General features: G+C 51.0%; 7 protein-coding genes across 7 annotated transcripts; 4 read left to right on the top strand and 3 right to left on the bottom strand.

Moving 5' to 3' along the window:
- Positions 1 to 107: 107 nt before the first annotated feature.
- On the top strand, positions 108 to 1,277 carry NCS54_01233000 (Hypothetical protein; the record flags this gene model as incomplete). Its single annotated transcript, XM_053157568.1, has 1 exon — positions 108 to 1,277. One exon carries the CDS (start codon positions 108 to 110, stop codon positions 1,275 to 1,277), a length of 1,170 nt encoding a protein of 389 aa, XP_053013543.1.
- A 573-nt stretch (positions 1,278 to 1,850) lies between these two features.
- Positions 1,851 to 4,026, top strand: NCS54_01232900 (Zn(2)-C6 fungal-type domain-containing protein; the record flags this gene model as incomplete). The annotated part of the gene is made up of 3 exons (XM_053157567.1): positions 1,851 to 1,991; positions 2,048 to 2,342; positions 2,420 to 2,484. 3 exons carry the CDS (start codon positions 1,851 to 1,853, stop codon positions 2,482 to 2,484), a joined length of 501 nt encoding a protein of 166 aa, XP_053013542.1.
- A 152-nt stretch (positions 4,027 to 4,178) lies between these two features.
- NCS54_01232800 (MFS domain-containing protein) lies at positions 4,179 to 5,837 on the bottom strand (the record flags this gene model as incomplete). Its single annotated transcript, XM_053157566.1, has 5 exons — positions 4,179 to 4,572; positions 4,625 to 4,763; positions 4,815 to 4,862; positions 4,911 to 5,694; positions 5,748 to 5,837. The coding sequence occupies 5 exons, from the start codon at positions 5,835 to 5,837 to the stop codon at positions 4,179 to 4,181; spliced, it is 1,455 nt and encodes a 484-aa protein (XP_053013541.1).
- A 524-nt stretch (positions 5,838 to 6,361) lies between these two features.
- Positions 6,362 to 7,537, bottom strand: NCS54_01232700 (Hypothetical protein; the record flags this gene model as incomplete). The annotated part of the gene is made up of 1 exon (XM_053157565.1): positions 6,362 to 7,537. The coding sequence occupies one exon, from the start codon at positions 7,535 to 7,537 to the stop codon at positions 6,362 to 6,364; it is 1,176 nt and encodes a 391-aa protein (XP_053013540.1).
- Positions 7,538 to 8,075: 538 nt separating this feature from the next.
- NCS54_01232600 (2-dehydropantoate 2-reductase) lies at positions 8,076 to 9,068 on the top strand (the record flags this gene model as incomplete). The annotated part of the gene is made up of 1 exon (XM_053157564.1): positions 8,076 to 9,068. One exon carries the CDS (start codon positions 8,076 to 8,078, stop codon positions 9,066 to 9,068), a length of 993 nt encoding a protein of 330 aa, XP_053013539.1.
- Positions 9,069 to 9,265: 197 nt separating this feature from the next.
- On the bottom strand, positions 9,266 to 10,750 carry NCS54_01232500 (Hypothetical protein; the record flags this gene model as incomplete). The annotated part of the gene is made up of 1 exon (XM_053157563.1): positions 9,266 to 10,750. One exon carries the CDS (start codon positions 10,748 to 10,750, stop codon positions 9,266 to 9,268), a length of 1,485 nt encoding a protein of 494 aa, XP_053013538.1.
- A 1,334-nt stretch (positions 10,751 to 12,084) lies between these two features.
- Positions 12,085 to 12,997, top strand: NCS54_01232400 (Hypothetical protein; the record flags this gene model as incomplete). Its single annotated transcript, XM_053157562.1, has 2 exons — positions 12,085 to 12,235; positions 12,291 to 12,997. 2 exons carry the CDS (start codon positions 12,085 to 12,087, stop codon positions 12,995 to 12,997), a joined length of 858 nt encoding a protein of 285 aa, XP_053013537.1.
- Positions 12,998 to 13,615: the final 618 nt, after the last annotated feature.

The raw sequence follows: 13,615 nt of genomic DNA, 5'->3' as shown, positions 1-13,615 counted from the left end.
TTATCCCGATGCCGGCTGCTGCTTGCTTACTGCTTACCGCATCTCGGCACGAAACATGCATATCTGAGAGTTCTTCTTTTGAATTATTTCTTACTGTGAATATGACAATGGCGCAGTGCCTTCTTTCCATCCAGAATGGTTCTTTTCGACTCGAGGCACCTGAGCGGGGCTGCCAAACTCAAGACCCCTGGGCTAGAGACTGGATGAAGTCACATCTTGACGACATATGCCTCGAAACGTTTCAGACATCTCCTCAGCTACAGCCACATCACCGCAGCCACGGCAACTTTGGGAGACTGCCCAGGAAGCTCAGGTCACAGTCTCGTCTAGTGAGCCCGGATGGCGTCGTCGCCATTGCAAGCCCTCGAAGCTGGTATTCTCAGTTGACAGGCAAACGTGCCGCTGCCAATGTGGAACCCGAGCATCGGGATTTCCGGAGTCCCCTCTTCACGCTGCCTGTCGAAATACGACTCTGCATCTATCGCCATCTGCTCATTACCAAAGGCCTCGCTGTTCTTTGCCCAGACCCGGACGGGTTCCGTGTTCTGCCACGAGAGTACTACGATGGACCCTTTCGACTATACCCTGAGATCCTCGCGACTTGTCGTCAGATCAACCGAGAAGGCACTTCGATCCTATACTCGGAGAATGTGTTTCGACGGGAATTTCTCTGGAGACGCACTTGGATCAAAACTGGACGCAAGCCTTTCCCGCGCTTCGAAAGCTCTCCGCTCAAAGAGGCCAATCTGCAGTGCATCTCACGGATTCGCATCTTCCGAACCTACCACCAATGGTTCCGTGATGGAAGCCTCAAAGTCTTGCACGACTTTCCAAACTTGAGGGAGTTGCAGGTGCACATTGACGACAACGACATCTGGGGCGACCTTAACCCGGATAGTCACTGGAAGGATAGCATGAGGGCCATCAACCGTTACCGCCCCGACTTGGCCTGCGTCAAGACCCAGATCAGACTCTCCTTTGACCGACGCTATCGCGATTGGTGTGATCGCTGCACGAACAGACGCCTTGACTTCAGTGTGCATAGGATCAAGAAGGATGAGCTTGAGCGGTGGATACGAAGCGAGAGCTTGTTTGCTGGCCGGGACCTGGTTTGGTCTTTTAGCACACAGACTTCTGAGTATTGTGGACCGTCTTGCATAGTTGCACTCACCGTTGATAGCAACCGCAGGGGGACGGATACCATCGAGTGTCGCATTGAAGGAGACGAGGACACCGAGTACACTACAGAGCCAGCCTACCTTGACAAGGAGGTCTAGGCCAGGGGCAAACAAGGATGATTTTGAATAGTTAAATATGCAATAACCACACCACGATCAGACCAGTAGAACACAGTGAATCTTCACGATCCTCAGTGTTAGCGGTGCCTCCCGAGATGCTTCAGGGGAAAAACGGAAGCCATCATTTAAGCTTTCGATTTAAGCTTTCGTGGCACAAATTAGTGGCGCCTCGTGCCGTGTCCTGGCGTCTAGCATTCGTACATGTACGTGAATAACATCAAGCCCAGAGTCGGCGAAATAGTATATTGACTTTTCCGAAAATACGGTGTGCAAACTATTGCTGTCCAGAGTCGAGCTGGGCCTCGACGATGCCTGAATCGGCGGTGAAGCATGACTCGGGTTGGAACTGACGTCGTTCTGACGCAGTCAAAGCGCTCTTGTCGACGAATTGGGGAGTGTCATCAACCTTGCGCCATATCAGATTGCTGCAATGACAGGCCTCAAAAAAGGATATTATAATTATAATATCCCTTTCCGGTGACTCTTGATGAGCTGCCAATTAACAACAATCGTTTGAATAAGACTTTACTCTTCACCCCGCGGAATGAGATCATGGCGATGAATTACAGACCTATCAAGCCTGCTCCCCCGATGGATGGGAGCCATCGAGTGGACAAATCATCTCGATCAGCACCGAAGAGGCTACCAGCAACCAAGACTGCTTGCTGGGGATGCCGCAAGCGAAAAGCCAAAGTATGTCATCCAGAGGACTATTCCACTAAGACGAGTGAGCTCACGCTGTGTCTTAGTGTGATGGGCAACGACCAGCATGTGCAAACTGCATAAAGTCAACCAGGGAATGCGTCTACGACACCAATATCAGGGATTCAAACACAAGAGCTCTTCAGCTCGCCAACCAAGAGCTTCGAGAGCAGCTAGACGCCTCAAATCTGCTTCTGAGGCAGCTGGCGTCAGGTGCTCCAGAAGTCCGAGGTCCTATTCTCCAGTTTTTGGCGGGCAACAAGCAGCCTCAGGAGATCATTCGAGCTTTGAGGATCGATAATAGCCTTGGGCTTCGACCAAAGTCGTCGGAGCGACGGCAAGGTATGTAACACTTCTAGAACCTCATTCCTTGCCTTTTCGTTCTTGAGCGGAATTCTTACACGAACTTGTAAGACAAGATCGTCTATCGATTGCTAGGCTCACAGGCGCCTCAATCGACAAGCCATTATACGATGGAAAGTGACAAAGACTATGTGCCATTGTCGCTACCGACCCCAGCCAATTCTGTTACTGATTCAACCATCATGCCCGTATTTGGTCAGCCCTCATGGCAGCCTTCTGATACGGACACTTCAGGAACTCCGGTTTCCAATACTTTGGATATGTCTCCTGTACGAAGTCTGTCTCAGTTGGCTTCTTGATGCCTGTTAACATGAGCAGATGCTGCTAGAAGGTCCATCTTCTCTCGAACCTTTGGCATCTAGCTCTACTCCTCAGAACGCCATCACAGTTAGGCCGTACTTGCAAAGTCCAGTTCTCATGCCCGAAGCATCTCGGATCAAACGAGATAGTCTCTTGTTTGTATTTCCATTGTTCAACCGTTTGGATTATCTCTTGGGTGCTCCTATCGACGACCATGATGCGAGTCCGGACTCCCTCAGAGACACAGATCGAAAGATTCGCTGCTTCCCATCCACGGGGGCCTTTAACCTTCTCAACTCTCACAGCTCCTACCCATCTCCCACCTTTGAGCAGTTGGCTAGTCTTGGCGAACCGAGAATACCGGTGCAAACCAGTCAGAGCCTGGCTGCGTTCCTTAGAATCCACTCCAACTATGGAAATTTCTTTGGCAATCTTCTACTCTCTAGCAGCATCCGAGCTAACAACTACCCTCCGGCCGTTCAAGATGCTCAACTCCGAAACTTCACAGTGCCCATATGGGCTGTGACGACACTGAACACCCTGCCTGACCCAGGCGGCCTGAGAGAAGCATTTACCAACGTGTACAACGAGGCGACGAGGTTACTCCAAGAAGGCGCCGCCCTTGAAAAGATAGTTGGGACACATCCTGAGATAGCGGCATTATTTGACCAAGAGGTATTTGACAAGTCAACTATTCTTTCGAAACGGGCTGTACAGATGGTGCATAGCGTCAAGCTTAAAGGTATTTCCGCTATGGAGATGTAGCTCGAGACATAGAAGCTTACCAAGTGACAGGATACGACTTTACCTGCTTTGCATCGATGTACGTCTTCTGGTACCTGATGCGATGGATGATCAGCCCATCTCCCGAAACATATGCCGCCATACCAGAATGGATCAGGCCAACGTGAGGACTACTGCTCCTGTGGGCAGTGCACGATGCTAACTTGTGCAGGCCAAACCAACTCTTCATACCTCATATCAATATGGTCGATTTTGCCATCTGGCCAGGCTTCCGTGAGCTTGTGGTTCAGCTACCATCCATGCAAGAGCATATGGAGTGGCTTATCGACTTATCCAACTCGATTCAGTGCGAGTGGCCATATGAGCTTGATCAAGCACTGTACAAGGACGAAGCCAGTGGAAACATTGATCTTGTTGACTTGGCCAAGGTGTGCTGCCCTTCATGATTTTGGACAACGATGCTAACTGGCAGTAGCAACATGTGTGGACTCTGGGGTGCTGGTCCGCAGGCCCGACGTTTCGGAGTTACTTATTAAACGCGGATAACTATGTAAATATTAGAGCTGAAGACCTGGAAGTTGGCGCATCCGCATATACTGAACTGGAGCGAGAGATGTGACAGGGAGTGATGAGATCAACTCTACAGGAGAGGGTGTAAATTTGAACAAGTTTTGTGTATCAGGAAGCTTAAACGCTTTTTAATCATACAAAATGATGGTTTTCTTCTATCTTCTCTAAGATGTGGCAAAGTGTTCCTACACAAGCGGCTCGTCATGTCGCGACAATCATGCTTGGAGTCTGGGCAAGCTTTTGACAGAACGGGCTCCGTTTCCGAAGGGCTTCTCCGTATCGAATAAAAACAAACGGTATCAGTGCCAGCCCCAAGGTGACAAATGCAAGAAGTGAGCATGCCCACTGGACCCCAAGTTTGTTATACATCTGGGGTGCCGCCAGGGGTAGGCAGACAGCAGTGATGGACCGCAGCGTGCTAGCAGATGCTTGTGCAGAGGCAGAGAATTGCCTGTAAGCGTCGGTGATGTAGTTTAGCAGCGCTATAAAGATGATGAGATAGCCAGCTCCGAAGAATAGGCCTGAAACTGCAGGTACTGCTGGATGAATGCTCGGGTAGGCTGTCCATCCAAGCCAGAACAGGGATATCACGATCCTAGATTCTGTTAGCACACCTGTGGTACCAGAACTTTAATGGAGTTACTCACATTGGACCGCCTGCACAGGCAAGGGGAAGTCGGCGATATTCAATCTTGGCCGCCCAAGGCACACCCGCTTTCATGGCCGAAGAGTGGTAAGTGCTATAGCAGAGGAAGATCACCAGAGCAAGAACAGAGCCAGCAGACACTATAGACTAGTCAGCTCTTCGCGTCTTGATCCAGGATTTGATCAACTCACCTGGTAGGAAAGTCAAGCCAACTTCGCCATACGACAACCCATACACCCCTGCCACTAGTCAGCAAGTCATTCGTACTATAATAGAAGGTGACGAACCTTGAAAGATGATTGGATATGCTTGAAAGAACAGGTACAGCGTCGAATAGATCAGCGCCAGGTAAAGGGCCGAGAAAAGGACCACTGGTTCCTTGGTGATCATGACAAAAGGCCTTGAGAAGATGGTTCCAAGTTCCTGTAGAAGCTGATATTTTTTCTTCTCCGGGCATGGCAAATCCAACGATATGTCGTCGCTATTCTTTCTGGCATACTTTTTCTTGAGAACGGGGACGTACGTCTCTGGGAGAAATACCACAAGCGGGAGGCAGACACCGGCGATGGCGAGGCCAATCCAGAAGGCCAACCTCCAAGAGACTCTGGTTGCATATCCTGAAATTATAGGTCCAAATGGCGGCATCATCGAGGTGGCACACATAAAGTACGCCATCGACCTGCCCCTGGGTTCGGGACGATCATATATATCGGCAAACAGCGGTCCGACCACAGCGTTGGGAGCTGCGGCTGCTATGCCACACAGGAGGCGAAATAGCAGCAGCGTACCATATGTTGGACTCACGGCGCAACAGAGCGTAAAGACTATGTACGCGAGGTATGTGCCTATGAGCACGATTCGGCGCCCGACATGTTCGCTCAGGGGACCAAAGATGAGGGGCCCAATCGCGAAGCCAAGCATGTATATCGAGTTTAGGAGGACGAGCTGTAGAGGGGCTGTGATGGAGAACTCTTTGGCAATGTCGCTTGCAGCCCCGGAGGGTAATGACGAGCCCAGGGCGCTGTTGACGATGATGATGACGCCTGCTGCAACGACTCGTGCCTTCTTGCCCTATAATGTGTATTCAGACACAATGGACAAAGAATGGTGACTTAGAAGCTTACAGTGGAAAAGTTGACAGGGTTCTTGTCTTGTGGGAGGTTGACAGACTCATAAGGGTCTCTCCAGAGACTCGCTCCCGGCGTCGACGCCATTTCAACAGCCATTCTCCAAGAGGGTAAGTCGGCAACGAACGATAGCAGGGTCGTAGGAAAGCCATGTAACAGCAATAAAAATGGATCCTATGTCAATAAAATCTCTTTCCGCTAATAGGCATCGCCTCTTTTCGCCTGCAGCTCACGCCCTACGCCCCACGGATGACATTTGGCGACTTGCCTCCGATTTCACGCCTGAATGACATGCCCGATCCCGGCCTCGGCAACGCCGTCTTGGTTGATGTTCTTCGGACTTTAGGGAGATAGCTGTCAGCATCGCAAACGGCCTGTCGACTCTTCATATGACGTACCTGCCTGTGCGCTCCAAGAATAAGTTGTTGGCCCACATCTGTTTCTTGTGAAGATGGCCTCTTGGGTATTGGAGCATCAGGTAGAGATGCATTGTTGCACACAACGCAGTCGCCAAAATACTGACATCAAATCCCATGCTTCATTATCGCTATGCAGACTTTCATTAATAGAGAAATACCCTTCATTGATGCTTTTCCATCACCAATTCTATTTCAAAACTCTTCTACAACATCAGCCCAGCTGCTCTCCTCCCTGCCATATATTATATCCGACATCCGCTCCCTGAGCAACGAAACATGTCGTGCCGAACCCATGCCGACCTCGATAGTCTGCCCATTATACATGATTTCACTGACCTCCTGTATCCAGAAAGCGGTGCCAACAACAAACGCACCGATCAGCCGACCCTCACCAGCGGCGCTTTCCACCTCCCCCATGGTGATGACTCTCTCAAAGACCTCACACTCCATGCCCTCCTCTGCTTTCCCAGGGGCAAAAATTTCGCGGCTGAGTTCGATGATGCTGCGTCTAGTGTTTCCTGCCAGGATGAGATTGTTCTCGTCCAGTGGCGAAGTAACCATCTCGACGGTGCCAGAAGCCGTCTTCCACATGATAAAGATGTTGGTGGAACCAGCCTCAGTGATTTGACGGGCAGGCCCGTAGAGCCAGAGAACTTGATCATAGCCCTGCTTCTTTGCAAGAGCATGCTCGACAAGAGCTGACCCGTAATTGCCTCCAACCTTGGCTGCTCCGGTACCTCCAGGCCACGCCCTGACTGCTGATTCACTGCTGGCGAGCAGTCGGGTTCCAGACGCAGCGCCTCCATTAAGAGCGGCAGGGTTGGGAGGCGGCCAGTACACCATGAAGATGTAAAGTGCCGCCTCATCCGGGACCTTGAAGCCCAAGCTCGAATCCGTTCCGATCATGGTCGGTCTGAGGTAAAGTGCAGACCCAGGCTTATCCTTAGGGAGCCATTTGGGCGCCTCAAGGATGCACAGTTTTCGGATGAGCTTGAGAAGTTCTTCAGGATCGAAACCAGGTAGGGAGATGCGAGTCGCCGACTTGAGCATGCGCTCGCAGTTGTACAGGGGGCGGAAGAGGCGTAGACGGCCGTCGTACCCGCGAAACAATTTCATACCCTCGAAGCACTGGGTTGCATATTGCAGGGCGCTGGCGGAGGGCATTAGAGGGACCGGACCGTAGGGGACCACTTGGGGGTTGGCCCAGCCTTGGTGAGCGGTCCAGGTGGCCACCACCATACGATCCGTCGAGACCTTCAAGCTCGCAAGTTCGGGGCTGTCGACATCTGGAACAGGCTTTGGGGTGCCATGTGCCTTGATCTCGAGCTTGGAAGCGTCCAAGGGCGCAAGAGGGGAATCGACTGCCATGGTGGCTTCGGGCTTGGCCAGCAAAAGTGGTTGATGAGGGAACTGGATGAGGGAAGTACAAACCACAGCACATTATGAGGCTCAATAAAAGTACTCAAACACACTCCCCATTTCTTAATACCGGTTGCGCAAGACGTGTAGATAGTCAGGGCGTAGGGCGTAGGGCGACTCACAACTTGACAACCACTCTGTGATCATTTTGACACCATTTCCATATCTTTCCATGACATTTGGTAACTCATGCGAAACATAGCAGCATTTTCGCGATGTCAACCAATTTGGAAAGGGCGTGCATGACGTGTAGCCGTCGTAGCATCCCCACGGCATGTAGATATAAAGGCGTGGGGCGTAGGGCGTGCCACGAGAGCGAACATCGGCTTTGGATCCAGCGTCCGATTCTGCCTCTGGATTAGACCCGACTTGGTACAGACATTCCTGGGTCTGTCTTCTAAAGATTGCTATCACTGGAAATTTGCAAGTTTCTAGTTTTCGGAATGTTTCAGCTTCCACAAACATCGTCACTTGCTAGTTCTCAACCATGGCTCCCTCCTATAAGGATATGTCTGTCTTGATATACGGAACTGGTAGTATCGGAGCCATCTTCGCATACCTCCTATCCAAAAGTATCCCGGAGAAGAATATTTACTCCATCTGCCGTTCCAACTATGATGCCGGCAAGGAACAGGGCTTCACCATCGATTCGGATCTGTGGGGAACTGGCCTATCTGTGCGCCCATGTATCGTGCGCTCTGTCGAGGAGGCTGTCGAGTCATCACCTCAGCCATTCAGATGGGTCCTCGTTACAACAAAGGCTACAATTGATTGTCCCGAGGCAGATGCCATTAAGCCAGCTGTTTCACCCAACTCAACAATCGTCATCCTGCAAAACGGCATAGCCATTGAAGAGCCATTCCGAGCTGCATACCCTCAAGTACCCATCCTTAGCGGTGTTCTCTACACACCCGTCAGCCAGAAAGGGCATACCACCTTCACTCACGGGACTCTAGACGAAGTATTCCTGGGAACATTTCCGGCCGAAGCCCCTGTCCTTCATTTGAACGCTTGTGCCAAGTTCACTTGCCTTGTCAGAACAGGAGGCGCAAAGGCGCATCACGTCACCGACATTCAGATCGAACGATGGAAGAAGCTTCTCATAAACGGTTCTGAGAACCCAATCTGTGCCCTCTGTCGTCTCCGAGACGCCGAATTCTTCCGGAGCTCTTGTGGGGCGACGGCTTTTATGAGGGATGTCATGTCAGAAATTGCTGCGACCGCGCGAGCCGCTGGCTACACTGCCATTGACGAGGGGATAGTTCAAGAACAGCTAAAACTGTTGACCATAAGACAGCTGCCTGGGGTCATGCCTAGTATGATGGCTGACGTGCTTGCAGGGCGGCAGATGGAAGTTGGTGTCATCTTGGGAAATACGGTCAAAATTGCGCGAGAGCACCGAGTGGCTACACCTCTTCTTAAGGCATTGTTAGCTCTGACTACGGCTCTCAACAAAAGCATTACAGCTGAATCTAGATAGATAATGTATTATAAGGAGGGAATCACGGCACTCAGAGATTCGGTTAGATCATTGCAGCATTGTAGTCGAAGTGAGCCAGTTTCAATATTCATATATTTATCCAGCCTCTGTGTTTGTAGCACGAGGAACGGTAATTCTTCTACTCATTGTTTTGTTGCCCACCAATCTCATAATCCTGGAGGATTTAGCCTGTTGCCCTACTTCCTCAGCAGCAACCACTCGGCATTCGTCTCCGCCACAGTGTCTCTACCACCTCGTAGCTCCCGGTTGGTACACTGGATCACCACCCGCTTGTAAGTCGTCAGGCTGGGAGTCCCATTATCCTTGACCTCCAAAACGATGTGGTACTCCTGTCCCTTCTCCAAGGGCTTACCGCTGCGCTGCTCAAGACACGACACTTCAGGGGGTGGAATTGGCACCTCCACCTTGCGCCCCAAACCTTCTGGATCGACGTCTTCGATATCAAGATCAGGGACCATCTCTCCGAGGAGACCAGACACACCAGTTGGTTCTCTGTACTGGAACCAGTGAAACTCAATCTCTCCGTCATCTGGGTCGTAACTCTTTGAGGCATCTAGTACAATCTTCTCGCCAGCTTCCACCTCAATGAGCAGCGGCTCAGGCCCGCCAGTGCTGTCGTTGACGAACACAACAGGAGCGTGGTTGGCATCCTCAAACTTGTCCGTCAGGGTCCACTGCATGCGAGCGGCAAAGTCATTCTGGAAAGCCGGGCGCCATCGCCAAATGGTAGCCCAGTTGCTCACATAAGTCTTGCCGTCTATTCCCACAGCAGTTTCGACGGCATCCGTAAAGTGTTTACCACTCATGCTAGGGTCAAAGTAGGTGTACCGGCCACCCCAGCTGCCCCAGTGAGGATGTTCAGGTGAGCCGAGGCCGTTCTGGATGAGGTAGAGAAAGGTGGGTGTGTCGCCTTCGACGAGGAACTTGAAGTCGGGGTATTTCTTGCCTAGGGGACCGATCTGGATATTCTCCTTGATCCACTCCCTCGTGAACTGGCTTGGATCTGAGCCGCCCACATCGGTAGGGCCTGAGATACCTGTCCATGTTGCGCAGTAATACTGGCACCAGCCGTGGATGGAGCAGATATAAAAGATGTCGGGATACTTGATCCTCATCCACGCACCCGTGTCGTCTTGGTCGGAGATGGCGTAGACTCTTAGCTTTGAGCGGAAGTGGGCACTCTCGGCGGCCGATCTCGTCTTGTCGACGTGAGCAACAGCCTGCGCAAGGGGGTTGGCACCACCCCAGCAGAGAACCCAAAGAGGCTTTTCCGACTCGTCGACACGGTTGATGAGAAGCTCTGAGCCACCAGAGAGTGGCGCATCAGGTTCAAGGGCGATCTTGCCATACACGGGTGGTCCACTCCTGATCATGTCGCGAAGAGCCTGGGGGTCAGGGTACTGATTCTCCGGATGGGCGTGGGCATTCAGATTGGCCACAACCTCGGCGTATCCGTTAACAATGTCTTCAATCTCTTGAGGGGCCACGCGGGACATCATGTGTGTGGACGTGCATGCCACGAGACCCCTCGTGTTGAATTCATTGCTGTAAAGAAGGTAACGGACCAGCGACTCGGAGTCGTCGGGCTCGTTGGTGATGTCGGTGAGGATAAAGACTCTGGTCTTGTTCTTGCAGACGCGGAGCTTGGCTGCTTGAGACATGGTGAAATATTGTAAATAGGGTGTTTGTCTTGGGATGGATGGCTATCGCAGGTATTGTCATGGCCATATATGTAGTCTCACAACGCCTTGAATACGAATAGATGCGAATAACCTAACGCGGAATGGCAATGGACAAGATCCCTCCCCCGCATAAAGGACATGCACTTGGACCTCCCCACTGCGCTTAACCTTGCCTTTCATAGAGCACAGCTGAACCGGCGGCCCATTAGGGAATCATTAACCCCGCCATTCTGCCTGAATGAGCCGTTGGCAATATCTGATCACGCGCTTCGGTGGGAGATAGGCCAAGGGCTGATAGACAACGTCAAACCCAGATCAAGGTTTTGACCCCGTAGCTATGTTAGAGACCTGCGTGTGACCACTTTACATATCGCTGCTATTGTGGCCTTGAGCCATGGCCTGCCAATCGGCGAAATACATCGCCGACAATGACTGTTGCTTACTCGTTGAACGAATTGAACCGTTAAGGTGTTTTTGTTGTCTATCTTTGTGGTGAAGAATTATTCCTCAACTAGGGCAATCAATCATATATCACATAAAGACTACAACTCTTTTAAATCGTTTCATTAACCTCTATAGGCGTACAACAACCTCTGTGCATGTATGGCTTCATCCCGCACGAGCCAGCTCCAGGCATCACCGAGCTTGCTAACTTCAGGCAGTCATGCATACAAAACATGGGTTATACTAATCCCGCTCCGTTTCCGGTTGGTTCTCAACCCCGATTTTTATCAAGACAATCTTGACTCACCTCAAAACTTGATCACAGTTACGACATGGAGCAACTCGCCCCCGAGATCTTGTCGAGCATTGCCTTGTGTTTGTGGGAAGACTCGGAAGAGTCACTAGCCCCATTTGCAACTCTATCGCGACAATGGCAACCTTACATCGAAGCCCAGACGTTTCGGCGCCTATTCCTAAACCCAGCCAGACTCTTAGAGGCAATAAGTCAAAACCTTCTTTCTCCAACGCGTCTTTCCTATCTCCGCTACTTGCGGTGCGAATTCATTTTTCCCGCCCATGAAACTGATTCCACATATCCGGGCGACCCGGATGATGAGACCGTCTTTATCAAAACGGTTAATCAACTCTTCAACATATTGAGCAAAACACCACCATGCAAGGATCCCCTAGTCTACCTCTGTCTCGAAATCCCAGTACCTGGTGTTTTTGGGTCTTCAGAACAGTATGCTAGTGACTACGGGGAACCTGTAGACTACCCGTTCGTGGCTCAGGGACAAGTGCGGACATCATATCTGGACTTCCCGCCAGGATATGATGCAGAACTTCCAGAACTACCTATGGTGTACAAAATGTCGACAAGCCTCATCTCTAGAAGCGTCGTCTTTTCTCCGCAATCAATCTGCTTGATGGCGAGCAAGATGCCCAAGTTGAGAAAGGTGACTTGGGAGCTCAGCGATGCAGAGAAACTAGAGACGGCTGTCAGAATACAGCAAAGAAACGGCAAGTCAAAGACATTGCCTTCAACCTTTGCCCATGCTAATTGCGATTTTCATAGGTCTTGCCAGCACGCTCAAAAGATTACCAACGTCCCTCGAAATGTTTCATCTCACCTATGTTCGAGAACTACCAAGCAACCACTCTTTTCAACCTCCCAGTATTATCCCGCCCGACTCTCAACAAGACCCTTTAAGCGAAGCTCTCTGCAAATTTACGCAAAGGATAGGGCTCAAAGACTTTACATTTTCCGGTAGTGTTGATCACACTATATTCTGGCCTTCATCAGAGAGCTCAGATGAGCAGCCCTACTGGCCAAGTCTCAAGTCTATAGACGTCTACCCGCATGAGGTCCTCCCCTCAGGGGAGTGGCTTACCATGCAGAGACCTGGCAGTCGCCTTCCTCCGAGCGTGATGATACACCTCGCGGCTGACATCCCAGGCGAGGGGCTCGAACGTCGGTTCCGGGACTATCCCGTCTATTCACTCATGGATCCCTTCTTCTGCAACATGGGGAAATGCGTAGCCCGCATGCCAAGGGTGGAGTACTGCTCCATCAGTTTCAGCGATGCATGGCTCTCAAACCTCCATTTCTGTACGGAATTTCCCGAGATTCCTTGTCTGGTACTGGCTGGTAAGCCAGAGCCTGAAGTGAGCAAGGAGACGTCAGATATCTGGCGTGAGGCTGTCAAAGTGCACAACAATGACTTTCGGCTACAGTTTAATGCAGACGATCCATTTTCCTTGAATCATTTCTCGGTGGAATAGCGAGAGGTAGACTCTAGGGAGAACGTCATGTAATGAGAAATTGAGAAGAAGCGATGCCCTCTTGTCTGTGTCCGGTTCTCTTGCCGTTACCTAAGACTATTGGCTTACAAGTGCGCTGTCAAAATTTCCAATAGCTTTGTTGTCTTCCAATACGACAGCAGTGTCCATCGCACTATACAGGTGGTGAAGGCAGCTCTAATCAGCTCAAAGATTGTCAGTTGGGTTCCTTATGATTTTCAAGAAAATAAGGCTCCCCGGCTCAAGGTTCACAACGGTCATTCCGATGGTCCAACGATGTTTCTGTATGCAGGCTGCTCAGCCATGTGCAGCTCTAAATGAACAAGCACTGGCCCAAGAAGGCTCGGTTTCTGGCCTCAAGAGAAGTGTCTTGGCGTTTAAAGCAATTGTACACACCGAGTTGACATTCTTAAGTGAGGCTGACCCCAGACCCAATAGTGTCTAGTCGCCCACCTCCAGATAACCAGTTATTGCATGTGTCACAACCGAGATGGCCCGATATTAAGGCAGGCTCTGAGAAACGATGGAGAATGAGGCTCTAGGGGTCTCAGCTGATCTCGTCAGTGTCAGCATGGCACAGCCTGCTCCCGCAGTATCTAC

The sequence above is a fragment of the Fusarium falciforme genome, chromosome 10, assembly GCF_026873545.1.
Source record: "Fusarium falciforme chromosome 10, complete sequence".
Taxonomy (NCBI): Eukaryota; Fungi; Ascomycota; class Sordariomycetes; order Hypocreales; family Nectriaceae; genus Fusarium; species Fusarium falciforme.
Note: the sequence above shows the minus strand (reverse complement) of the source record. Positions and strands in the feature narration are given on the sequence as shown.